The sequence below is a fragment of the Molothrus aeneus genome, unplaced genomic scaffold (assembly GCF_037042795.1).
Source record: "Molothrus aeneus isolate 106 unplaced genomic scaffold, BPBGC_Maene_1.0 scaffold_240, whole genome shotgun sequence".
In the NCBI taxonomy this organism is placed as follows: Eukaryota; Metazoa; Chordata; class Aves; order Passeriformes; family Icteridae; genus Molothrus; species Molothrus aeneus.
Genome location: NW_027098904.1, coordinates 59,821 through 85,778, shown reverse-complemented (window position 1 = coordinate 85,778; position 25,958 = coordinate 59,821). Strand labels below are relative to the sequence as shown.

Below are 25,958 nucleotides of genomic sequence, written 5' to 3'. Positions count from 1 at the left end.
AATTTTCCCACCTTTTCCCCTCACGATTTTTCACCTTTTCCCCTCACAATTTTCCCGCCTTTTCCCCGCACGATTTTTCCACCTTTTCCCCTCACAATTTTTCTGTCTTTTCCCCTCACAATTTTTCCACCTTTTCCCTCACAATTTTTCCATCTTTTCCCTCACAATTTTCCCACCTTTTCCCCTCACGATTTTCCACCTTTTCCCTCACAATTTTTCCACCTTTTCCCTCACGATTTTTCCATCCTTTCCCCTCACGATTTTTCCACCTTTTCCCCTCACGATTTTTCCACCTTTCCCCTCACGATTTTTCCACCTTTTCCCCTCACGATTTTTCCACCTTTTCCCCTCACAATTTTTCCACGTTTTCCCCTCACGATTTTTCCACCTTTTCCCCTCACAATTTTCCATCTTTTCCCCTCATGATTTTCTATCTTTTCCCTCACAATTTTTCCATCTTTTCCCCTCACGATTTTTCCACCTTTTCCCCTCACTATTTTCCATCTTTTCCCCTCACGATTTTCTATCTTTTCCCTCACAATTTTCCCACCTGTTCCTCCATTTTGTGACCCCGTCCCCTCACGATTTTCCCGCCTTTTTCTGTCACGTGACTCCGTCCCCTCACGATTTTTCCACCTTTTCCCCTCACGATTTTCCCATCTTTTCCTCTCACAATTTTCCCGCCTTTTCTCCATTTTGTGACCCCATCCCCTCACGTTTTTTCCACCTTTTCCCCCTCACGATTTTCCCACCTTTTCCCTCACAATTTTCCCGCCTTTTCCTCCATCTTGTGACGCCGTCCCCTCACGATTTCCCCGCAGGAGGAGGGGCTCAAATTGACTTTCCAGAAACATCGGCTGGGGCCCAACGGGGCCCAACGGGCACCCAACCCCCCCAAGAAAAACAGCAAGAAACTGGTAGAGGTGAGGCGATTTTGGGGGAAAAAACACCCAGTTTTGGGAGTTTCAGGGCACCGCGGGATTTTTGGGAAGTTTGGGTTCCTTTGTGCTCAAATTTATCAATGGGGTTTGGGGAAGATGATCAAAAATTGGGGTTTGCTGTTGGGTTTTGAGGTTGGTGGCAGAATTTGGGAGTTTCCTGTCAGGTTTTTGAGTACTTATGCCAAAATACGGATATTTCTCATTAGATTTTTGGGTTGTTTCAGGCTTTTGTGCCCAAATTTGGGGTTTCCCACCAATATGTAGATGTTTCCTGTCAAATTTTTGACTTGTTTTTGGGGTCAATGCCAAAATTAGGAAGTTTCCCACCAGATTTTGGATTGTTTTTGGGTTTGTGCCCAAATTTTGCGGTTTCCCATCAGATTTTGGGGTTTCACAGCAAAATTCGGGCATTTCCTGCTGGATTTTTAAATTATTTTGGAGTTTTTCACCCAAATTTGGGGGTGGGAGTTTTTTGACAGTCCCAGAGCGGTTCAGAGCATTGAAACCCCCCGAGATTTTGGGGTGCTGCTGTTTTTACCCCAAATTTGGGTGGTTTTGTGCCACAATTTGGGGGTTTTCCCCGATTTTTGGTGCTTTTTCCCAAAATCCCTGCTTTTCCCCCCAAGCTGGAGCTGCGCTGCCTCGAGGGGCTCCGGGACCCCCCAGGGGACCCCGAGGGCACCATGGGGGCCCCTCCCCCTCACCGCGGAGATGGCCCCGAATTCGCCGACCCCCGGCTGCATCCGGTGAGCCCCAAAAACCCCGGAATTCACCCCAAAGTGGTGAATTACCCCAAACTCTCCCGAATTCACCCCAAATTTTCTTCTCACCCCCACTTCAGTTCGTGGAGCAGCGGCGGGAAAAGTGGCACCGGAAAAAGGTAATTTGGGAACGGCCAAAATTCCCAAAACTCCCCAAAAATAGGGCTGGGGGCGGGGCCAGAGCCTCCCCCTGTCATTCAGGGGGGTCTTGGCCCCTCCCACTCCTTCAGGGGTGGGGCATGCTTAAAAGTTTGGGGTTTTTTAATAATTTTGGGGCACTTCAAACTAGTCTATATTTATTTTATAAATGTGAGGGTGCGGCTTGGCCTGGCCACACCCATTTAAGCCCCACCCCCTCATTAATAATTCTCATTTTCCTCCCCTGCAGTTCATCCCCTCCCCCCCCTCAGGTTTGGACCTTTCCAAGATGGTAGCGCTGATGGGGGGCGGAGCCAGCAGCACAGGGGGCGTGGCCTCTCCTTCCTTAGCCCCGCCCCCGCGCTTCCGGCCAGAAGAGGAAGCGGAAGCAGGAAGTGGGTGCTGCCCCCTGCTGGCCGACCCCATGTTGCCACCCACTTCCGACTCGGATTAAGCCCCGCCCCTTTTCCTGCCGGGGCCACGCCCCCCTCCCCATATTTATATAAATATGTAAAATGTCTCTGTGTCATAGGGGGGCGGGGCGGGGGGCGGGGCTGAGAGGGGCGGGGCCGAGTGGGGCGGGGTCAATGTGGGCAGGGCTGGTGGGACGGGAGGGGCCTGGTGGGGTTTTTTTTAATAAAAGGTTTGGAAATGGAGCACCTGTTGTGAGTGATTTTCTCCTAATTACCTGCTAATTAAGCGCCTCATTTGCATCCCTTGATTCATACTGCTCCCTAATTAACACCTTTAATTAAGCACTTCTGGTAATTTAAGATGTCCACACTCACAATTCCATTTATCGCCACCGGGTGGCGCCCACTGAGCTGCCCTCACGATTTTGCCGGCATTTCCTATCACGTGACCGCGTCCCCTCACGATTTCCCCGCTACTCCTTGTCACGTGACCCCGCCCCCGCGCGGTTTTCCCCGCCTCTCTTTATCACGTGACCCCGCCCCCGCGAGGTTTCCCCCGCCTCTCTTTGCCACGTGACCGCGTCCCCTCACGATTACCCCGCCTCTCCTTGTCACGTGACCCCGCCCCCTCACGGTTCCCCCGCCTCTCCTTGTCACGTGACCCCGCCCCCTCACGGTTTCCCCGCCTCTCTTTATCACGTGACCCGCCCCCTCACGAATTTTCCCGCCTCTCTTTGTCACGTGACCCCGCCCCCTCACGATTTCCCCCGCCTCTCCTTGTCACGTGACCCCGCCCCCTCACGATTTCCCCCGCCTCTCTTTATCACGTGACCCCGCCCCCGCGAGGTTTCCCCCGCCTCTCTTTATCACGTGACCCCGCCCCCGCGAGGTTTCCCCCGCCTCTCTTTGTCACGTGACCCCGCCCCCTCACGAATTTTCCCGCCTCTCTTTGTCACGTGACCCCGCCCCCTCACGATTTCCCCGCCTCTCTTTATCACGTGACCCCGCCCCCTCACGATTTCCCCGCCTCTCTTTGTCACGTGACCCCGCCCCCTCACGAATTTCCCGCCTTTCCCCCATCACGTGACGCAGGAGCGGCACCATTTCTCCTCCCCACTTTTTTTTTATTTTTTAATTTTCATTTTGGGGTTTTTTTTTTGCATAATTGTTAGACAAGTTAGTCCAGAAACTCTAGAGATTAATGTTTTAAAAGGAGACAGAGGAGTCCTTTTACTTTATTCGAATAAAGCTGCATAAATGGGGCATTCCCCTGGGATATCTCCAATTTTTGGAGGACTCAGCCTCCTTTTTACCCGAATTTCCGTCTTTTTCCTCATTTCTGAGGTACTTGAGAGGCTCAGACTTCCCGACACCTAAGATTCCCTTCTAATGCATACCCCTCCCTTGTAATTTCTAATTCTTACGGAATTTAAGTTTTTTTTCTTCGCCACTGTTTCTTTCATCTTTCAACATCTAATTTCATTGATCAGCAAACCAAAAATTTATTTGTAAAAGCAAATCTCTTTTTCAATTCACCAATCAGTGGAATCCCAATGTTTATCTCTATGAAAAACGCCACTCAATTGTTTTTATTTAAAAGTTTATTAGTAATAAAATGGTTATAAAAATAGCAATGTAATTAGAGAATATTTTATACATTTAGGATTAGGACAATATGAGACAATACAAACACAGAGTTACAGACAGTCCGGGTACCTTTTCTGGGCAAAATAATCCCGAAAAAGGACACACGGTAACAGAGGATTAACCCTTTAAAACAACAGCCTGTTGCATATTCATAACCTCATGCATGATGCATAAACCCCAGCCACGCCCCCTCCCCTTTATGCATCCCCGCCTCACGTGACGAAGGAACCGTTTCCCCCCCACCCGCTTTTACCGATTTCCCCAGCACTATTCCCCGGTATTTCCCGTTTCCAACCTTTTTTTATACCGTTTTTCTTCTTTACGAGAAGCAGCCGCTTCCCCGTCTCCCTCCGCCGCCATTTTGCCGCCTCTCCCCCTCCGAGCCCTTTTCCCGCCTCTCCCTCATCACGTGACGCCGGAAGACTTTGCCACGCCCCCCCATCCCGGCCTCACGTGAGGAAGGGACCGTTTGCCCACCCCGGTTTTACCGATTTCCCCCCCCGGTATTTCCTGTTTCTCACCTTCCTTCACTTCCCGTTTTCCCGCTTTACGAGAAGCGGCCGCTTCCCCTTCTCCCCCTCAGCGCCATTTTCCCGCCTCTCCCGGTCACGTGACGCCGGAAAACTTTCCCACGCCCCCTCCTCTTTATTTATCCCCGCCTCACGTGAGGAAGGAACCGTTTCCCGCCCCGGTTTTACCGATTTCCTCGCCGGTATTTCCCCGTATCTCACCTTCCTCCACTTCCCCCTCCGCCGCCATTTTCCCGTCTCTCCCCCTCAGAGCCCTTTTCCCGCCTCCCGCGGTCACGTGACCCTGTCGCCCTCAGAGCCTTTTCCCGCCTCCGCGGGTCACGTGACGCGCTCCCCCCTCCCCTCGGCCCTCCCGTCCCGCCCTTTTCCCGCCGCCCCGGAAGCGGAAGTTCCCCTCAGGCCGCGTTTCCGGGGGGGGGTAAACGCCGCGGCGCGGGAGGAGGAGGAGGCGGCGGAGAAGAAGAAGAAGAAGAAGAAGAAAACTCGGGGGAGTCCCGGCCAAGGGGCGGATCCCGGAGGAGGCCGAGGGTCCCGGGAGGGGCCGCTGGCCCCGCGCGGGCCCCCGGGGATGGCGCTGAGCCTGGACCGCGAGGCCTTCTCGAGGCGGCTGCGGCGGCTCTACGCCAGCTGGCAGGTGGGGGAGGGGCGGGGGAGGGCGGGGGGGAGGGGCGGGGGGGAGCCCTGAGGGGGGAGCTCTAAAGGGGTGGGGGGGGCTCGGGTACATTTTAGGGAGGGGGAGGTCGAGGTAAATTCGGGGGATTTGAGGTAAATTATGGAGGGGGTTGAGGTAAATTTGGGGGGGTGAGGTAAATGTGGGGGAATTTAAGTGGATTTGGGGGTTCTTGGTTGAATTTGAGAGCTTTTAGATGAATTTTGGGAGGTCTGAGGTGAATTTGGGGGATTTGAGGTGAATTTTGAGGGTATGAAGTGAATTTGAGGGGTTTGAGGTAAATTCGGCATTTTTGAGGTAAATTATGGGGGGGTTGAGGTAAATTTGGGGGATCTGAGATAAATCTGAAAGATTTGAGGTGAATTTTAGGGATTTGGATTGAATTTGGGTGTTTTGGGGTGAACTTAGGGGGCGTTAAGGTAAATTTGTGGGGTCTGAGGTAAATTTGGGTGGTTTGAGGTAAATTTGGAGGAGCTGAGGTGAATTTTTGGGGTTTAAAGTAAATGTGGGGGGTTTGAGGTAAATTTGGGAGGACTGAGCTGAATTTAGGGGGTGTGAGGTAAATTTTGAAGATTTGAGGGAAATTTGTCGGGTCTGAAGTGAACTCTGTGGGTTTGATGTAAATTTGGGGGTTTTGAGGTAAATCAGTGGAGTCTGAGGTGAATTTGGGAGGATTTGAGGTGAATATGGGAGGTTTGCAGCAAATTTGGGGGCTTTGAGGTGAATTTGGGAGGTTTGAGGTGAATTTGGGGGGTTTGAGGTAAACTGGGGGGGGTCTGAGGTAAATTTGGAAGATTTGTGGTGTTTTACTGGCCTGAGGTAAATTTGGTGGGTTTGAGGTAAATTTGGGGGTTATGAGGTAAATTTGGGGTGTTTTGAGTACATTTTGGAGATTTGAGGTAAATTTGGAGGGCCCAAAGTAAATTTGGGGGGATTTTGGTTGAAATTGGGTTGAATTTGGGGGATTTTGAGGGGTTTTAACCCCTCTTTTTCCCCCAGGAAGGGGAGGGTGAATTCGGGTTTATTTTAGGGTGAATTTGGGTGATTTGGGGTATTTTTAACCCCTTTTTTCCCTCAGAAAGGGGAGGATGAGTTCGGGGTTTTATTTTGGGGTGAATTTGGGTGATTTGGGGTGTTTTTAACCCCTTTTTCCCCTCAGAAAGGGGAGGATGAGTTTGGGGAGGTGAATTTGGGGTGAATTTGGGTGATTTGGGGTGTTTTTAACCCCTTTTTTCCCTCAGAAAGGGGAAGATGAGTTCGGGGTTTTATTTTGGGGTGAATTTGGGTGATTTTGGGTGTTTTTAACCCCTTTTTTCCCTCAGAAAGGGGAGGATGAGTTCGGGGGGGTGATTTTGGGGTGAATTTGGGTGATTTTGGGTATTTTAACCCCTTTTTTCCCTCAGAAAGGGGAGGATGAGTTCGGCGGCGTCGACGCCATCGTGGTGGCCGTGGGGGTGGACGAGGAGATCGTCTACGCCAAATCCACAGCGCTGCAGGTGAGGGGGCAGAAATACCCCAAAACCACCAAAATCCCCGGGAAAAATAACAAAATCCCGAAATCCCTCGGAAAAATCCCAAAATCCCTGGGAAAAATCCCAAAATCCCTCAGAAAAATCCCAAAATCTCTGGGAAAAATCCCCAAAATCCCTCAGAAAAATTCAAAAATACCTGAGAAAAAATCCCAAAATCCCTCAGAAAAATCCCAAAATCTCTGGGAAAAATCCCCAAAATCCCTCAGAAAAATTCAAAAATATCTGAGAAAAAATCCCAAAATCTCTGGGAAAAATCCCCAAAATCCCTCAGGAGAAATCCCAAAATATCGAATTTCCCGAGAAAAATCCCAAAAAAAAATATCCAAAACTACCTGAGAAAAATTCCACAATCTCCCAAAAAAACCTCTGAAAAAAACTCACAAAATCCCCCCCAAAAAACCCAAATTCCCTGAAAAAAAAAATCCCCCAAAAAACTCTGAAAAAAACCCCACAAAATCCCCCAAAAAATCCCAAAATCCCTGAAAAAAAAATCCCAAAAAGCCCCAAGAGGATCCCAGGAGTTTTGGGGCCATTCCCAGGTTTTGGGGGATTCCCAGCGATTTTGGGGATTTTTGACCATTTTGAGGAAATTCCAGGGTTTTTTTAGGGTCTCCTCGGTTTTTAGGCCTCTCCCATCATTTTTAATTTAACAACTTAATTTATTAAATGAATTATTTACTTTGTTAATTGAACAATTTAAAAATTGTAATTAATAATTTTCATTTCTTTAACGAATGTTTTCTTTTTAAAAATACTTAATTTCTTTTATTTAAGATTTCTTTCTGTCATTTTTAACACATCAGCACCATTTTGAGCGGGTTTTGATGAATTTTGGGGTGATCCTGGCGTTTTTAAGGCGTTCCCATCATTTTTCAAATCTTTCCATCATTTTTAATGCATTTTCACAGTTTTTCATTTGTTCCCATCATTTTTAATGGATCCCTATAAATTTCAATGTCTTCCCATGATGTTTTCTGTATTTTAGTGATTTTTGAGGTATTCCCATCATTTCTGGGGTTTTCCAGAATTCTTCATGTATTTCTGTAATTTTTAGTAACTTTTATAATTTTTGGCTCATCTTTTCAAGGAATTCCCACGCATTTTAATGGGTTTTCATCATTTTTGCCCCATTCCCATCTTTTCAAGGAATTCCCATATATTTGAATGGATTTTCACTATTTTTAACACATTTTTATGATTTTTAGCCCATTCCCAGCATTATTTCTGCATCCCCACCATTTTTAGAGAAATTAAAAATTCCTTTGGGTGGCTCCCCCCATTTCTGAGGGAGTTCCTCTCATTTCCAGCTGAATTCCTTCATTTTGGAGCCAATCCCCTCGTTTTTGGGTGAATTTCTTCATTTTGAGGTGAATTTCTTCATTTTTAGGTGAATTTCTCTACTTTTGGGTCCATTTCCTCCTTTTTAGGTGAATTTTCTCTTTTCTTTATCTGAATCCCCTCATTTTGGGGTCAATCCCCTCATTTTGGGGTCAATCCCCTCATTTTGGGGTCAATCCCCTCTTTTTGGGGTAAATCCCCTCATTTTGGGGTCAATCCCCTCATTTTGGGTCAATCCCCTCATTTTGGGGTAAATCCGCTCATTTTTGGGGTCAATCCCCTCATTTTGGGGTCAATCCCCTCATTTTGGGGTCAATCCCCTCATTTTGGGGTAAATCCTCTCATTTTGGGGTCAATCCCCTCATTTTTGGGTCAATCCCCTCATTTTAGGGTCAATCCCCTCATTTTGGGGTCAATCCCCTCATTTTGGGGTCAATCCCCTCATTTTGGGGTAAATCCCCTTCATTGTGCCCAAACCCCCTGGCTTTTGGGTGAATTCTCTCCTTTTGGGTGAATTCTCTCATTTTTGGGGCTCTCCCTGCTCCTTTTAGGGTGTCCCAGCTCCATTTTTGGGGTTTTTGTCCATTTTTGGGGTTTCTGTCCATTTTTGGGGTTCCTGGGTGGGTTTGTGGGGGTTTTTTTGGGTTTTCAGTGTTTCTCTATTTTTGGGGTTCCTGGGTCCATTTTTGGGGTGTTTCTGTCCATTTTTGGGCTCCCTGGGTCCATTTTTGTGGGGTTTTATTGGGTTTTGGGGTTCCTGGGTCCATTTTTGTGGGGTTTTTTTGGGGGTTTTCGGTGCCTTTGTATTTTTGGGGTGTTTCTGTCCATTTTTGGGGTGTTTCTGTCCATTTTTGGGGTGTTTTCTCCCCATCCCTGGCTGTTTGGCTCCGAGCTCACCGACACGGTGACGCTGCTCTGGTCCCTGTTTGTTTCTGTTGTTTCTGGGTCCATTTTTTGGGGTTTTTTGGTCAGGTTTTCAGGGTTTCTGTATTTTTGGGGTTCCTGGTCCATTTTCGATGGGGTTTTTTTTGGTTTTTTGTGGGTTTTTTGCTGTCTTTAACCCTTTCCACGCTGTTTTTCCCCCCAGACCTGGCTCTTTGGCTACGAGCTCACCGACACGGTGACGCTGCTCTGGTCCCTGCTGGTTTCTGTTGTTTCTGGGTCATTTTTTGGGGTTTTTTGGTCAGGTTTTCAGGGTTTCTGTATTTTTGGGGTTCCTGGTCCATTTTCGATGGGGTTTTTTTTGGTTTTTTGTGGGTTTTTTGCTGTCTTTAACCCTTTCCGTGCTGTTTTCCCCCCCAGACGTGGCTCTTTGGCTACGAGCTCACCGACACGGTGACGCTGCTCTGGTCCCTGCTGGTTTTTGGGGTTCCTGGGTCATTTTTTGGGGTTTTTTGGTCGGGTTTTCAGGGTCTCTGTATTTTTGGGGTTCCTGGTCCGTTTTTGATGGGGTTTTTTGTGGGTTTTTTGCTGTTTTTAACCATTTCTGTGCTGTTTTCCCCCCATCCCTGGCTGTTTGGCTCTGAGCTCACCGACACGGTGACGCTGCTCTGGTCCCTGCTGGTTTCTGGGGTTTCTGTATTTTTGGCGTTCCTGGTCCATTTTCGATGGGGTTTTTTTTGGTTTTTTGTGGGTTTTTTGCCGTCTTTAACCCTTTCCACGCTGTTTTTCCCCCCAGACCTGGCTCTTTGGCTACGAGCTCACCGACACGGTGATGCTGTTCTGCGAGGAGCGCGCCCTGTTCCTGGCCAGCCGCAAGAAGGTCGAGTTCCTCAAGCAGGTGGCCCAGGGCAAGGGCGGCGAGGGCGCCTCCAACGGGCTCCCGGCCGTCACGCTGCTCGTCCGGGAGAAGGTGGGGACCCCTGGGGCATTTTGGGGCATTTTGGGTCGTTTTGGGGTCACGCTGCTCGTCCAGGAGAAGGTGGGGACCCCTGGGTCATTTTGGGTCATTTTCAGTCATTTTGGGTCGTTTTGGGGTCACGCTGCTCGTCCGGGAGAAGGTGGGGACCCCTGGGTCATTTTGGGGCTATTTTCAGTCATTTTGGGGTCACTTTGGGGTCACCCTGCTCGTCCGGGAGAAGGTGGGGACCCCTGGGGGGAATTTGGGTCACTTTGGGCCATTTTGGGTCACTTTCAGTCATTTTGGGGTCACCCTGCTCGTCCGGGAGAAGGTGGGGACCCCTGGGGGTGTTTGGGTCATTTTGGGTCACTTTGGGTCGTTTTTGGGTTTTTATGGGGTCATTTTGGGGTTTTTATGGAGTTCTTTGGGTCACTTTGGGGTCCTGGTGGTCACTTTGGGTCACTTTGGGGTCCTGGGGGTCACTCTGGGCCCCCTTTGGGTCACTTTGGAGTCCTGGTGGTCACTTTGGGTCATTTCGGGTCATTTTGGGTCATTTTGGGTCACTTTGGGGTCTTTATGGGGTCGTTGTGGTCACTTTGGGTCATTTTGAGGTCCTGGTGGTCACTTTGGGGTCACTTTGGGGTCCTGGGACTCACTCTGGGCTCCCTTTGGGTCATTTTGGGGTCCTGGTGGTCACTTTGGGTCATTTCGGGCCACTTTGGGTCACTTTGGGGTCTTTATGGGGTCGTTGTGGTCACTTTGGGTCATTTTGAGGTCCTGGTGGTCACTTTGGGGTCCTGGGGTCACTTTGGGGTCTTAATGGGGTCCTGGTGGTCACTTTGGGGTCCTGGGACTCACTCTGGGCCCCCTTTGGGTCACTCTGAGGTCCTGGTGGTCACTTTTGGGTCACTCTGGGGTCCTGGGGGTCACTCTGAGGTCCTGGTGGTCACTTTGGGGTCGTTGTGGTCACTTTTGGGTCACTCTGGGCCCTTTTGGGGCCTCTCTTGTCCCTCTCCGCCCCCATCCCTGGGCTTGGGTGGAGAACCTGGGGCTGGGCCTGGCCACGCCCCCCACCCTCCTCGTGGCCACACCCCCCCCCGACCTGGGCGCCGCCCCCTTTCAGAACGAGAGCAACAAGGCCAACTTTGAGAAGCTTCTGGAAGCGCTGCGGGGCAGCCGGGGCGGGCGGCGCCTCGGGGTCTTCGCCAAGGACAAATTCCCCGGGGAGTTCATGAAGAGCTGGAACGACGCCCTCAGCAAGGAGGGCTTCGAGAAGGTCCGGGGGGCGGGGCCTGGCCCGGGGGGCGGGGCCTGGGGCGGGGGGCGGGGCCTGGGACGGGGGTGGGTCGGAGTTGGGTTGGGTTTGAAGGGTCAGAGTTGGGTTTGAGTTGGGTTGGAAGGGTCAGAGTTGGGGTTGAAGATTTCGTGTTGGGTTGGATGAGTCAAAGTTGGGTTGGATGAGTCGAAGTTGGGTTGGATGAGTCAAAGTTGGGTTTGAGTTGGGTTTGAAGAGTCAAAGTTGGGTTTGAAGAGTTCAGGTTGGGTTGGAGTTGAGTTGGATGGGTCAAAGTTGAGTTTGAAGAGTCAAAGTTGAGTTTGAAGAGTTCAAGTTGGGTTTGAGTTGGGTTGGATGGGTCAAAGTTGGGTTTGAAGAGTCGAAGTTGGGTTGGATGAGTCAAAGTTGGGTTTGAGTTGGGTTTGAAGAGTCAAAGTTGAGTTTGAGTTGGGTTTGAAGATTTCAAGTTGGGTTTGAGTTGGGTTGGAAGAGTCAAAGTTGGGTTAAATTAATCAAGATTGGGTGAAATGAATCAAAGTTGGGTTAAATTAATCAAAGTTGGGTTAAATTAATCAAAATTGGGTTATTATAATCAAAATTGGGTGCAGTGACTCAGAGCTGGGTTAAATTAACCAAAATTGGGTTCAATGAGTCCAAGTTGGGGTAAATTAATCAAAAACGGGTTAAATTCATCAAAGTTGGGTCGGAAGACCCAAAGTTGGGTCAGAGCTTATTTGGAAGAGTCAGAGTTGGGTGGGATTGGCCAAAGTTGGGTTGGGGTTGGTTCATTCCCAGCCCTGGCCCCGCCCACCCCATTGGCCCCGCCCCTTTCCAGGTGGACGTGAGCGCGGCGGTGGCGCTGGCCAAGGAGGAGGGGCCAATATTGGGGTGGGGTTGGTTCGTTCCCGCCCCTGGCCCCGCCCACCCCATTAACCCCGCCCACCCCACTGGCCCCGCCCCTTTCCAGGTGGACGTGAGCGCGGCGGTGGCGCTGGCCAAGGAGGAGGGGCCAATATTGGGGTGGGGTTGGTTCATTCACAGCCCTGGCCCCGCCCAGCGCTCTAACCCCGCCCACCCCATTGGCCCCGCCCCCTTCCAGGTGGACGTGAGCGCGGCGGTGGCGCTGGCCAAGGAGGAGGGGCCAATATTGGGGTGGGGTTGGTTCGTTCCCGCCCCTGGCCCCGCCCACCCCATTAACCCCGCCCACCCCACTGGCCCCGCCCCTTTGCAGGTGGACGTGAGCGCGGCGGTGGCGCTGGCCATGGCGGCCAAGGAGGAGCAGGAGCTGGGGTGGGGTTGGTTCATGCCCCGCCCACCCCATTGACCCCGCCCAGCGCTCTAACCCCGCCCACTCTCTCTGACCCCGCCCACCCCGTTAACCCCGCCCCCTGCAGGTGGACGTGAGCGCGGCGGTGGCGCTGGCCATGGCGGCCAAGGAGGAGCAGGAGCTGGGGTGGGGTTGGTTCATGCCCCGCCCACCCCATTGACCCCGCCCAGCGCTCTAACCCCGCCCACTCTCTCTGACCCCGCCCACCCCGTTAACCCCGCCCCTTTGCAGGTGGACGTGAGCGCGGCGGTGGCGCTGGCCATGGCGGCCAAGGAGGAGCAGGAGCTGGCGCTGATGCGCAAGGCGGCCGCCATCACCTCCGAGCTCTTCACCAAGTTCTTCAAGGAGCGCGTGATGGAGATCGTGGACGCCGACGAGGTGCGGCCGGGACACGCCCACCGGAGGGGCGGGGCCACCGCGGGAGGGGCGGGGCCCACGAAAGGGGCGGGGCAGGAACGGGGGCGGGACCAGAAATGGAGTTTTGTGGTCAGGTTTGGACCAAAAATTGGAGTTTTGTGGTCAGAATGGACCAAAAACGGGAGGTTTGGATCAAAAATTGGAATTTTGAGGTCAGACTGGACCAGAAATGGGAGGGTTTGACCATAAATGGGAGGTGGGACCAGAAATTGGAATTTTGAGGTCAGAATGGACCAAAAATGGGAATCTTGAGGTCAGGTTTGGACCAAAACTTGGAGTTTTGTGGTCAGAATGGACCAAAAATGGGAGGTGGGACCAGAAACGGGAGGTTGGACCAAAAATGGGAGGTTTGACCAAAAAATGGGAGGTTTGAGGTCAGGATGGACCAAAAATGGAAGGTTTGGACCAAAAATTGGAATTTTGAGGTCAGGTTGGACTCCCAAAAATGGGAATTTTAATTTTGAGGTCAGAATGGACCGAAAACGGGAGGTTTGAGATGAGGATGGAGCAAAAATGGGAATCTTGGAATCCGGATGGACCAAAAATGGCAGGTTTGGGGTCAGATTGGCCCAACAAGGGGAGTTCGCAGCAAAAAGGACCAAAAAGGGCAGTTTGGACCCAAAACGGGCGTTTTGAGGCCAGGTCAGACCCGAGATTGGAAATTCTGAGGCCAGGTCGGCCCAAAAATGCGAATTTGGAGCTGCCATTACATCCCCCTGCCCAACAGGGCACAAACCGGGGCCCTTCGCTCCAAAAATGTCGATTTTCAGCCGAACCTGACCCAAAACTTGGCGTTTTCGGGGCGAACCGGAATCGGGAATTTCGGGGCCGATCCCGGCGGTTTTGGCCCCAAAACCCCCCCCAGGAGGTTCTGGGGTGAATTTTGTGCCCGTTTTGGGGCCAAACCTCCGCAGAGGGGGGGCTGGGGCCGCGGGGTCGTCGCGATGACGTCGTGATGACGTCACGGTGACGTCACGGTGACGTCATCGCCCGCAGAAAGTGCGGCACAGCAAACTGGCCGAGGCGGTGGAGAAAGCCATCGAGGAGAAGAAATTCCTGGCCGGGGCCGACCCCTCGGCCGTGGAGATGTGCTACCCGCCCATCATCCAGAGCGGCGGCAACTACAACCTCAAGTTCAGCGTCGTCAGGTACGGGAAAAGCACCAAAATCGCGTGGATTTGACCCAAAATGGAAAAATCCGAAAAATGGCAAAAATCGGCAAAAAAATCCACAAAAAAATTACCCAAAAAATCCCCAAAAAATATCCAGATTATCATCAAGAGCAGGGGCAGCTACAACCTCAAGTTCAGCGTCGTCAGGTACGGGAAAAGCACCAAAATCCCCAGAATTTGACCCAAAATGTAAAAATCCGAAAAATGGCAAAAATCCGCTTAAAAATATGCCAGAAATTCACCTAAAAATCCCCAAAAAATTCAATAATCATCATCCGGAGTGGGGGCAACTACAGCCCCAAGTTCAGCGTCGTCAGGTACCCAAAATCCCCGGAATTTGACCCAAAATGGAAAAATCCGAAAAATGGCAAAAACACGCTCAAAAACCCGCCAAAAATTCCCCAAAAAATCCCCAAAAAATTCAATCATCATCATAGGGAGTGGGGGCAACTACAGCCCCAAGTTCAGCGTCGTCAGTTACCCAAAATCCCCGGAATTTGACCCAAAATGGAAAAATCCGAAAAATGGCAAAAATCCGCTCAAAAACCCGCCAAAAATTCACCTAAAAATCCCCAAAAATTCAATAATCATCATCCAGAATGGGGGCAATTACAGCCTCAAGCTCAGCATTGTCAGGTACCCAAAATCCCCGCGATTTGACCCAAAATTCAAAATCACAAAAATCTGCTTTCAAATCCACCAAAAATCCACCAAAAATCCCCTGTTCTCCCCAGTTTTTACCGATTTCCCCGTTTTTCACCCCATTTTCAGTGCCAAGTCCCACGTGCACTTTGGGGCCATCACCTGCTCCATTCCTGACCCCATTTCCCCATTTTCCACCCTATTTTCCCCATTTTTTTTCCCAATTTCCCCGTTTTTTCCCCTTTCCCCCCAATTTTTACCGATTTCCCCGTTTTTCACCCCGTTTCCGCAGCGACAAGTCCCACATGCACTTTGGGGCCATCACCTGCTCCATGGGCATCCGCTACAAGTCCTACTGCTCCAACCTGGTGCGGACCCTCATGGTGGACCCGTCCCAGGACATGCAGGACCACTACAGCTTCCTGCTGACCCTGCAAGATGTCCTTCTGAGGGAGCTGAGGCACGGTGAGTGACCGCTGAGTGACCACTGAGTGACCACAGTGACCATAGAGTGACCACAGTGACCATAGAGTGACCATAGAGTGACCAGCACACACTGACCCGTCCCAGGACATGCAGGACCACTACAGCTTCCTGCTGACCCTGCAAGATGTCCTTCTGAGGGAGCTGAGGCACGGTGAGTGACCGCTGAGTGACCACTGAGTGACCACAGTGACCATAGAGTGACCACAGTGACCATAGAGTGACCATAGAGTGACCAGCACACACTGACCCGTCCCAGGACATGCAGGACCACTACAGCTTCCTGCTGACCCTGCAGGATGTGCTGCTGAGGGAGCTGAGACACGGTGAGTGACCACTGAGTGACCACTGAGTGACCACAGTGACCATAGAGTGACCACAGTGACCATAGAGTGACCATAGAGTGACCACAGAGTGACCCGTCCCAGGACATGCAGGACCACTACAGCTTCCTGCTGACCCTGCAAGATGTGCTGCTGAGGGAGCTGAGACACGGTGAGTGACCACTGAGTGACCACTGACCATAGAGTGACCATAGAGTGACCAGAGAGTGACCACTGACCATTGAGTGACCACAGTGACCATAGAGTGACCATTGACTGACCATTGACTGACCAGAGTGACCATAGAGTGACCACTGAGTGACCATTGAGTGACCCTCACTGCTCCCTGAGTGACCACAGTGACCATTGAGTGGTCACAGTGACCCCTGAGTGACCACTGAGTGACCATAGAGTGACCACTGAGTGACCATTGACTGACCAGAGTGACCACTAAGAACCATTGAGTGACCATTGAGTGACCACTGAGTGACCATAGAGTGACCACTGAGTGACCATAGAGTGACCATTGACTGACCAGAGTGACCACTAAGAACCATTGAGTGACCATTGAGTGACCACTGAGTGACCATAGAGTGACCACTGAGTGACCATAGAGTGACCACTGAGTGACCATTGACTGACCAGAGTGACCACTAAGAACCATTGAGTGACCATTGAGTGACCACTGAGTGACCATAGAGTGACCACTGAGTGACCATAGAGTGACCACTAAGAACCATTGACTGACCAGAGTGACCATGGAGTGACCATTGAGTGACCATTGAGTGACCCTGACTGTCCCTGCTTGGCTTTGAGTGACCCTGCCTGACCCCTGGGTGACCCCCGGTGACCCCTGGGTGACCCCTGGGTGACCCCGGTGACCCCGGCAGGCGCCCGCCTCTGCGACGTCTACGCCGCCGTCATGGACGTGGTCAAGAAGCAGCGCCCGGAGCTCCTGGGCAAGATCACCAAAAACTTGGGGTAAGAAACGGCGATTTCGGGGCCGGGGTCACGCCGGGGTCACGCCGGGGTCACCCTGGGTCACGCCGGGTCACGCCGGGGTCACTCGGGGTCGCAGGTTCGCCATGGGCATCGAGTTCCGCGAGGGCTCCCTGGTCATCAACAGCAAGAACCAGCAGCGCCTGCGGAAAGGTGAGCGGCGAGCAGAGCCGCGCTTGTCACCCCAAAATCCCCGAGCTTCACCCCAAAATCCCCGAGGTTCACCCCAAAATCCCCCAGGTTCACCCCAAAATCCGCGCTTGTCACCCCAAAATCCCCGAGGTTCACCCCAAAATCCCCCAGGTTCACCCCAAAATCCCCGAGGTTCACCCCAAAATCCGCGCTTGTCACCCCAAAATCCCCGAGGTTCACCCCAAAATCCCCGAGGTTCACCCCAAAATCCCTGATTTGCACCCCAAAATCCCCGAGGTTCACCCCAAAATCCCTGATTTGCACCCCAAAATCCCCGAGGTTCACCCCAAAATCCGCCTTTTCACCCCAAAATCCGTGCTTTTCACCCCAAAATCCGCGATTTTCACCCCAAAATTTGGCTTTGTCAGCCCCAAAATCCCCAATTTTCACCCCAAAATCCCCGAGTTTCACTCCAAAATTTGGCTTTGTCACCCCAAAATCCCCGATTTTCACCCCAAAATCCCCAATTTTCACCCCGAAATCCCTGATTTTTACCCCAAAATCCCCGAGTTTCACACCAAAATCCCCAATTTTCACCCCAAAATTTCACTTTGTCAGCCCCAAAATCCCCGATTTTCACCCCAAGATCCCTGATTTTCACCCCGAAATCCCTGATTTTTACCCCAAAATTCTTCCCCCCACTTTCTCCCCATTTCTCCCCATTTTTGTTGTTTTAACCGAATTCCTGGGTTTTCCCCCCGTTCCAGGGATGCTGGTTTTTTTACTGATTTCTCTGGGTTTTTCCCATGGTTTTTTCCCAATTTTTTTAAATTTTTCTCCCCGTTTCTCCCCATTTTTGTTATTTTAACCGAAATCCCGGGTTTTCCCCCCATTCCAGGGATGCTGTTTTTTTTACTGATTTCTCTGGGTTTTTCCCATGGTTTTTTCCCCAGTTTTTTTTTCATTTTTCCCCACTTTCTCCCCGTTTCTCCCCATTTTTGTTGTTTTAACCGAAATCCCGGGTTTTCCCCCCGTTCCAGGGATGGTGTTCAGCGTCAACGTGGGGCTCTCGGAGCTGCCCAACCGCGAGGCCAAGCGCCCCGAGGAGCGCAGCTACGCCCTCTTCCTGGGGGACACCGTCATGGTGGACGAGGTGGGCGGGGCCTAAACTGACCAATCACAGCACGGGGACACGCCCCGTAACCAGCCAATCACAGCAGGGCTCACACACAAACCCTCCAATCACAGCCTGGCTCAGACACGCCCTCTTCCTGGGGGACACCGTCATGGTGGATGAGGTGGGCGGGGCTTAAATTGACCAATCACAGCACGGGGACACGCCCCGTAACCAGCCAATCACAGCGGGGCTCACAGTCACACTGACCAATCGCAGCGGGGCTCACAGTCACACTGACCAATCGCAGCGGGGCTCAGACACGCCCTCTTCCTGGGGGACACCGTCATGGTGGACGAGGTGGGCGGGGCTTAAACTGACCAATCACAGCGCGGGGACACGCCCCGTAACCAGCCAATCACAGCAGGGCTCACACACAAACCCTCCAATCACAGCCTGGCTCAGACACGCCCTCTTCCTGGGGGACACCGTCATGGTGGATGAGGTGGGCGGGGCCTAAACGCACCAATCACAGTGCGGGGACAAGCCCCGTAACCAGCCAATCACAGCAGGGCTCACAGTTACAGTGACCAATCACAGCGGGGCTCAGACACGCCCTCTTCCTGGGGGACACCGTCATGGTGGATGAGGTGGGCGGGGCTTAAACTGACCAATCAGAGCGCGGGGATGCACCCCCCAGACCCGCCAATCACAGCGGGGCTCAGTCCCAGACTGACCAATCGCTGCAGGGCTTGTGCACACACCCGCCAATCACAGCGCGGATCCCATTGGAGCCCACCAATCACACCTGGGCTGACCAATCCCGTGCCCCTGTGCCCTGTGTGCTGACCAATCGCGTCTCTCCATTTTTCTGACCAATGGGGTGTCCCCGTTTCCCAATCCCGGCCAATCCCGTGTCGCAGTGTCAATCTCCCGACCAATCCCGTTGCTCCTTTCCCAATCCCAACCAATCCCGTGTCTGGGTGCCCTTCTCCCTTGACCAATCCCGTGTCTGGGTGTCCCAATTCCGACCAATCCCGTGTCCCCGTGCCCTTCCCTTGACCAATCCCGTGTCTGGGTGCCATTCTCCCCTGACCAATCCCGTGTCTGGGTGCCCTTCTCCCTTGACCAATCCCGTGTCTGGGTGTCCCAATCCCAACCAATCCCGTGTCTGGGTGCCCTTCTCCCTTGACCAATCCCGTGTCTGGGTGTCCCAATTCCGACCAATCCCGTGTCCCCGTGCCCTTCCCTTGACCAATCCCGTGTCTGGGTGCCATTCTCCCCTGACCAATCCCGTGTCTGGGTGTCCCAATCCAACCAATCGGGTGTCTGGCTGCCATTCTCCCCTGACCAATCGGGTGTCTCGGTGTCCCAGTCCCGACCAATCCCGTGTCTCAGTGCCATTCTCCCCTGACCAATCCCGTGTCCCCGTGACCCGATCCCGGCCAATCGGGTGTCCCCGTGACCCAATCCCGACCAATCCCGTGTCCCCGTGACCCGATCCCGGCCAATCGCGTCTCTCGGCGCAGGACGGCCCGGCCGTGGTGCTGACGTCGGTCAAGAAGAAGGTGAAGAACGTCGGGATCTTCCTCAAGGTGCGGGCCCCGCTTTGGGGCCAAATCCGCCGATTTCGGGCAAAAACGAAAACCTGAAATGGCCCTGGGGAGAGGGATGGGGGCGGGGTTAACGGGATTTGGGGGGTTTGGGGCATTCTGGGGGTTTGGGGCATTTTGGGGTTTTCAGTCATTTTGGGGGAGTTTGGGGCATTTTGGCGGTTTGGGTTATTTTTGGGCATTTGAGGCATTTTGGGGTTTTCAGTAATTTTGGGGTCTGGGTCATTTTGGGGGAGTTTGGGGCATTTTGGGGGGTTTGGGGCATTTTGGGGTTTTCAGTTATTTTGGAGTTTGGGTCGTTTTGGGGGAGTTTGGGGCATTCTGGGGATTTGGGTAATTTTGGGGGGTTTGGGTCATTTTGGGGGAGTTTGGGTCATTCTGGGGATTTGGGTCATTTTGGGGATTTTGGGGCATTTATCAGAATTTGGGGTTTGGGGCATTTTGAGGGTTTTGGGTCATTTTGGGGCATTTATCAGAATTCGGGGGTTTGGGGCATTTCAGGGGTTTTGGGTCACTTTGGGGCATTTATCAAAATTCGGGGTTTTGGGGTCATTTTGGGGGGATTTTCCTCAGGTTTTGGGGTTTTGGTTAATTTTGGAGATTTGGGGAATTTTAGAAATTTTGGGGGATTTGGGAGTTTGGAAATTTTGGGGACTTTGAGATTTTTGGGAGTTTCAGGATTTTCGGGATTTCGGGAATTTTAGGGATTTGAGGGATTTGGAGATTTTGGGGTTTGGGATTTTTGGGACTTGGAGGTTTTGGAGATTTCGGGAAATTTGGGGGGTTTGGGAATTCGGGAATTTTGTTTGTTTGGTTTTTTTTTTCCCAAATTTGGCGTTTCTGTCCCCAGAACGAGGACGAGGACGAGGAGGAGCCGGACAAGGACGCGGCCGAGGATTTGCTGGGGAGGAGCTCCCGCGCCGCCCTCCTGACCGAGAGGACACGGGTGGGTGACCCTGAGTGACCACTGAGTGACCACGGCCCCAAAATCCCCGAAAACGTAAAAAAAAATCCCCAAAAAATGCCCAAAAATGACCCAAAATGACCGTGAGTGACCTCAGCCGCAAAATGGCCCAAAAAACCCTCAAAATGGCCCAAAAGTGACCCTGAGTGACCACTGAGTGACCACTGAGTGACCAAGGAGTGACCACAGCCCCAAAATCCCTGAAAACGTCAAAAAAATCCCCAAAAAATCCCGAAACAAATCCCAAAAAATTCCAAAAAAATTAAAAAAAAATTTAAAAAAAAATCCCAAAAAAATCCCCAAAAATCCAAAAAAATCCCAGAAAATTAAAAAAAAATTCACAAAAAATCCCAAAAAATCCCCAAAAAATTCCAAAAAAATCCCTAAAAAATAAAAAAAAAATCCTAAAAAAATCCAAAAAAAATTCCCAAAAATCCCAAAAAAATCCCAAAAAAATCCCCCAAAAAATAAAAAAAAATTTAAAAATATCCAAAAAAAGTCCTCAAAATATCCGAAAAAATAAAAAAAAAAAAAATCCAAAAAAATCCCCCCAAAAAATCCAAAAACATCCCCAAAAAATCCCCCCCCAAAAAAAAAAAAAAAAAAATCCCCAAAAAATCCCAAAAAATTCTGAAAAAAATCCCCAAAAAATCCCCAAAAATCCTAAAAAAATCCCAAAAAATTCCAAAAAAATTACCAAAAAAATCCCCAAAAATCCCAAAAAACCCAAAAAAATCTGAAAAAAATCCCCAAAAATCCCCAAAAATTCCGAAAAAAATCCCAAAAAAATCCCAACAGAATCCCAAAAAATCCCCCAAAACCCCCAAAAAATCCCAAAAAAGATCCTGAAAAATCCCCAAAAAATTCCAAAAAAAATCCCAAAAAAATCCCAAAAAATTCAAAAAAACCCCCAAAAAATCCCCAAAAATCCCCAAAAAAATCCCCCAAAATCCCCAAATCCCCCGCACCCCCCGTGACCCCGTCTGTCCCCCCCGTGTCCCAGAACGAGCTGACGGCCGAGGAGAAGCGCCGCGCGCACCAGAAGGAATTGGCCACGCAGCTGAACGAGGACGCGCGGCGGCGCCTGACCGAGCAGAGGGGCGAGCAGCAGACCCAGAAGTGAGGGAATTCACCCCAAAACGGGGGGGTCTGCCCGAAACGGGGGGAATCAGACCTGAAATGGGGGGATTAAACCCAAAATCGGGGGGAATTCAAACCTGAAATGGGGGAATTCAGCCCAAAACGGGGGAAATTCTGCCCAAAATGGGGGAAATTCAAACCTGAAATGGGGGAAATTCAAACCTGAAATGGGGGGAATTCACCCCAAAACGGGGGGGTCTGCCCGAAACGGGGGGAATCAGACCTGAAATGGGGGAATTAAACCCAAAATCGGGGAAATTCAAACCTGAAATGGGGAAATTCAAACCTGAAATGGGGAAATTCAAACCAAAACGGGGGAAATTCAAACCAAAATGGGGAAATTCAAACCTGAAATGGGAGAATTCAAACCTGAAATGGGAGAATTCAAACCAAAACGGGGGAAATTCAAACCTGAAATGGGGAAATTCAAACCTGAAATGGGGGGAATTCAAACCTGAAATGGGGGGAATTCAAACCAAAACGGGGGGGTCAGCCCGAAATGGGGAAATTCAAACCTGAAATGGGGAAATTCAAACCTGAAATGGGGGAATTAAACCCAAAATGGGGGAAATTCACCCCAAAATGGGGGAATTCAGCCCGAAATGGGGGAATTCAGCCCGAAATGGGGGGAATTCAAACCTGAAATGGGGAAATTCAAACCTGAAATGGGGAAATTCAAACCTAAATGGGGAAATTCAAACCTGAAGTGGGGGAATTCAAACCTAAATGGGGAAATTCAAACCTGAAGTGGGGGAATTCAAACCTAAATGGGGAAATTCAAACCTGAAGTGGGGGAATTCACCCCAAAATGGGAGAATTCACACCAAAATGGGGGGATTAAACCCAAAATGGGGGAAATTCTGCCCAAAATGGGGGGATTGAACCTGAAATGGGGAAATTCAGCCCAAAATGGGGCAATTCAAACCTGAAATGGGGGAATTCAATCTGAAAGGGGAGAATTCAACCAAAAATGGGAGAATTCAGCCCAAAATGGGAGGAGCGCGGCGCTGCTGCCCAAGGATCCTCCCCATTCTCCAAACCCCATTTTCTCACCCCAAACCCCTGGTTTTCCCCCAGATATTCATTTTTCCCCCCAAACTCGGGTTTTTGCCCAAAATCGCGGTTTTTCGCCCCATTTTAGGGCCCGAAAATCGAACGTGTCCTACAAGAGCGCGGCGCTGCTGCCCAAGGATCCTCCCCATTCTCCAAACTCCCACTTTCCCAAACTCCCATTTTCTCACCCCAAAACCCCGTTTTTCCCCCCAAACTCGGGTTTTTTCCCAAAATCGCGGTTTTTCGCCCCATTTTAGGGCCCGCAAGTCCAACGTGTCCTACAAGAGCGCGGCGCTGCTGCCCAAGGACCCTGTTTGTCTTTCCCAAACTCCCATTTTTTCTCCCCAAACTCCCGTTTTTCCCCCTGAAATTGATATTTTGCCCAAAATCGCGGTTTTTCGCCCCAATCCAGGGCCCGCAAATCCAACGTGTCCTACAAGAGCGCGGCGCTGCTGCCCAAGGACCCTGTTTGTTATTCCCAAACTCCCATTTTCCCAAAACCCCATTTTTCACCCCAAACCCCTGTTTTTCCCCCAGATATTCGTTTTTCCCCCCAAACTCGGGTTTTTTCCCAAAATCGCGGTTTTTCGCCCCAATCCAGGGCCCACAAATCGAACGTGTCCTACAAGAGCGCGGCGCTGCTGCCCAAGGACCCTGTTTGTCTTTCCCAATCCCCCATTTTCTCACCCCAAACCCCCGTTTCTCCCCCAAATTCCATTTTTTCCCAAAATCGCGGTTTTTCGCCCCATTTTAGGGCCCGCAAGTCCAACGTGTCCTACAAGAGCGCGGCGCTGCTGCCCAAGGAGCCGCACGTGCGCGAGATGAAGATCTACATCGACAAGAAGTACGAGAGCGTCATCATGCCCGTGTTCGGCATCGCCACCCCCTTCCACATCGCCACCATCAAGGTGCGCCAAAAACGCCCGGATTCGGCCCAAAAACGGGGGAAAAAGGGGGGGAAATAAACGGGAAAAATGGGGGGAAATAATGGGGGAAAATGGGGGAAATAATGGGGGGAAAATGGGGAAAAAAGGGGGAAAAAAAAGGGGAAAAATGGGGAAAAAAAACGGGGAAAAATGGGGGAAAATAATGGGAAAAAATGGGGGAAAATGGGGGAAATAATGGGGGGAAATGGGGGAAAACAGGGCGAAATAATGGGGGGAAAATGGGGAAAAAACGGGGAAAAAAATGGGAAAAAAAGGGGAAAATTGGGGGAAAATGGGGGGGAAATAATGGGGGGAAAATAATGGGGGGGAAATGGGGGAAAACAAGGGAAAAAAACGGGGGAAAATGGGGGAAAATAATGGGGGGAAAACGGGGAAAAATAATGGGGGGAAAATGGGGAAAAATAATGGGAAAAAAAGGGGAAAAATGGGGGGAAATAATGGGGGAAAAAATGGGGGAAAACGGGGGGAAATAATGGGGGGAAAATGGGGAAAAAAGGGGGAAAAAAATGGGGGGGAATGGGGAAAATAATGGGGGAAAATGGGGCGGGAAAATGGGGGGAAAAAAATGGGGAAAATGGGGGTGGGAAGGGCTGTGAGTGCAGGGAGATGCAAAATTCATCTTAAAAGTGCTTAAAAAAACCCAAAAACGCCCGGATTCGGCCCAAAAACGGGGCAAAAAGGGGGGAAAAAAAAAGGGAAAAAAGGGGAAAATAATGGGGGAAAATGGGGGAAATAATGGGGGGAATATGGGGAAAAAAGGGGGAAAAAAAGGGGAAAAAATGGGGGAAATAATGGGGGGAAAATGGGGAAAAATAATGGGGGGAAAATGGGGGAAAAAACAGGAAAAAAAGGGGAAAATGGGGGAAAATAATGGGGAAAAATGGGGGGGAAATGGGGGAAAGTAATGGGGGGGAAATGGGGGGGAAATGGGGGAAAACAAGGGAAAAATGGGGAAAGAAATGGGAAAATGGGGGGAAATAATGGGGAAAATGGGGAAAAATAATGAGGGAAAAATGGGAGAAAAAATGGGGAAAAAACAGAAAAAAAAGGAGGAAAAATGGGGGAAAAAAACGGGGGAATTTGGGGAAAAAATGGGGGGAAAATGGGGGAAAAAAGGGGGAAAAATAATAGGGGGAAAAATGGGGAAAAAAACAGAAAAAAATGGGGGAAAAAAGGGGGAAAAATAATGGGGGGAAAAATGGGGGAAAAAAAGGGAAAAAAAATGGAAAAAAGGGGAAAAATGGGGAAAAAAATGGGGGGAAAATGGGGAAAAAATGGGAAATGGGGGTGGGAAGGGCTGTGAGTGCAGGGAAATGAAAAATTGGCACTAAAAGGGCTTAAAAAACCCTGAAATTTCAGGAATTCAGCCCAAATACGGGGCGGGGGAAAAAAATGGGAAAAAATGGGAAAAAAATGGGAAAAAATGGGGGAAAAAAATGGGGAAATGGGGGTGGGAAGGGCTGGGTGTGCAGGGAGATGCAAACAACCCAAAACCCCCGTTTCTCACCCGAAAATCCCCCTGTCCCAAGCCCAAATTTCAGCTCCTTCTGGGTCCCCACCACACCTGGACGTCGTTTTGGGTTCCCACCACCCCATTTTAGCCGATTTTGGGTTCCCACCCCAAAACCCCATTTCCCGCCCCCAAAATCCCCGTTTTTCACCCCAAACCCACCCCCAGTAACCCCAAATTTTAGGTGATTTTGGGTTCCCACCACACCTGGACGTCATTTTGGGGTCCCACCACCCCATTTTGGGTGGCTTTGGCCTCCATTTTAGCCGATTTTGGCTTCCCACCCCAAAACCCCATTTTCAACCCCAAAATCCCCGTTTTTCACCCCAAACCCACCCCCAGTAACCCCAAATTTTAGATTGTTCTGGGTCCCACCACACCTGGACGTCATTTTGGGGTCCCACCACCCCATTTTAGCCGATTTTGGGTTCCCACCACCCCATTTTAGCCGATTTTGGGTTCCCACCACCCCATTTTAGCCGATTTTGGGTTCCCACCAACCCAGTTTAGGCCATTTTGGGTTCCCACCCCAAACCCCCCATTTCCCACCCCCAAAACCGCCGTTTTTCACCCCAAACCCACCCCCAGTAACCCCAAATTTTAGGTGATTTTGGGTTCCCACCACACCTGGACGTCATTTTGGGGTCCCACCACCCCATTTTAGGCGATTTTGGGTTCCCACCCCAAAACCCCATTTCCCGCCCCCAAAACCCCCGTTTTTCACCCCAAAATCCCCATTTTTCCACCCCAAAACCCCCGTTTTTTCTCCCAAACCCACCCCTTGTAACCCCAAATTTTAGGTGATTTTGGGTTCCCACCACACCTGGACGTCATTTTGGGTTCCCACCACCCCATTTTAGCCGATTTAGGGGTCCCACCGCTCCATTTCCGGTGGCTTTGACCTCCATTTTAGCCCATTTTGGCTTCCCACCCCAAACCCCCATTTTCAACCCCAAAATCCCCGTTTTTCACCCCAAAACCGCCGTTTTTCACCCCAAAATCGCCGTTTTTCACCCAAAACCGCCGTTTTTCACCC

At 50.9% G+C, this 25,958-nt stretch overlaps 2 protein-coding genes across 2 annotated transcripts in view; both read left to right on the top strand.

Moving 5' to 3' along the window:
* Positions 1–2,401, top strand: part of CHD8 (chromodomain helicase DNA binding protein 8) — a 59,420-nt gene extending 57,019 nt beyond the window's left edge. The window contains exons 36-39 of the mRNA XM_066570167.1: positions 822–923; positions 1,568–1,687; positions 1,783–1,821; positions 2,091–2,401. Coding sequence (XP_066426264.1) covers positions 822–923; positions 1,568–1,687; positions 1,783–1,821; positions 2,091–2,294 — 465 coding nt within the window. The 3' untranslated portion in view covers positions 2,295–2,401. The remainder of the gene's footprint in view (positions 1–821; positions 924–1,567; positions 1,688–1,782; positions 1,822–2,090) is intronic.
* A 2,441-nt stretch (positions 2,402–4,842) lies between these two features.
* The window catches only part of SUPT16H (SPT16 homolog, facilitates chromatin remodeling subunit), a 40,821-nt gene continuing 19,705 nt past the window's right edge, over positions 4,843–25,958 (top strand). The window contains exons 1-14 of the mRNA XM_066570160.1: positions 4,843–5,064; positions 6,504–6,596; positions 9,649–9,822; positions 10,934–11,086; positions 12,645–12,791; positions 13,827–13,978; positions 14,937–15,109; positions 16,341–16,431; positions 16,529–16,602; positions 17,622–17,734; positions 19,225–19,290; positions 20,159–20,254; positions 21,276–21,391; positions 23,220–23,373. Coding sequence (XP_066426257.1) covers positions 4,999–5,064; positions 6,504–6,596; positions 9,649–9,822; positions 10,934–11,086; positions 12,645–12,791; positions 13,827–13,978; positions 14,937–15,109; positions 16,341–16,431; positions 16,529–16,602; positions 17,622–17,734; positions 19,225–19,290; positions 20,159–20,254; positions 21,276–21,391; positions 23,220–23,373 — 1,668 coding nt within the window. The 5' untranslated portion in view covers positions 4,843–4,998. The remainder of the gene's footprint in view (positions 5,065–6,503; positions 6,597–9,648; positions 9,823–10,933; positions 11,087–12,644; positions 12,792–13,826; positions 13,979–14,936; positions 15,110–16,340; positions 16,432–16,528; positions 16,603–17,621; positions 17,735–19,224; positions 19,291–20,158; positions 20,255–21,275; positions 21,392–23,219; positions 23,374–25,958) is intronic.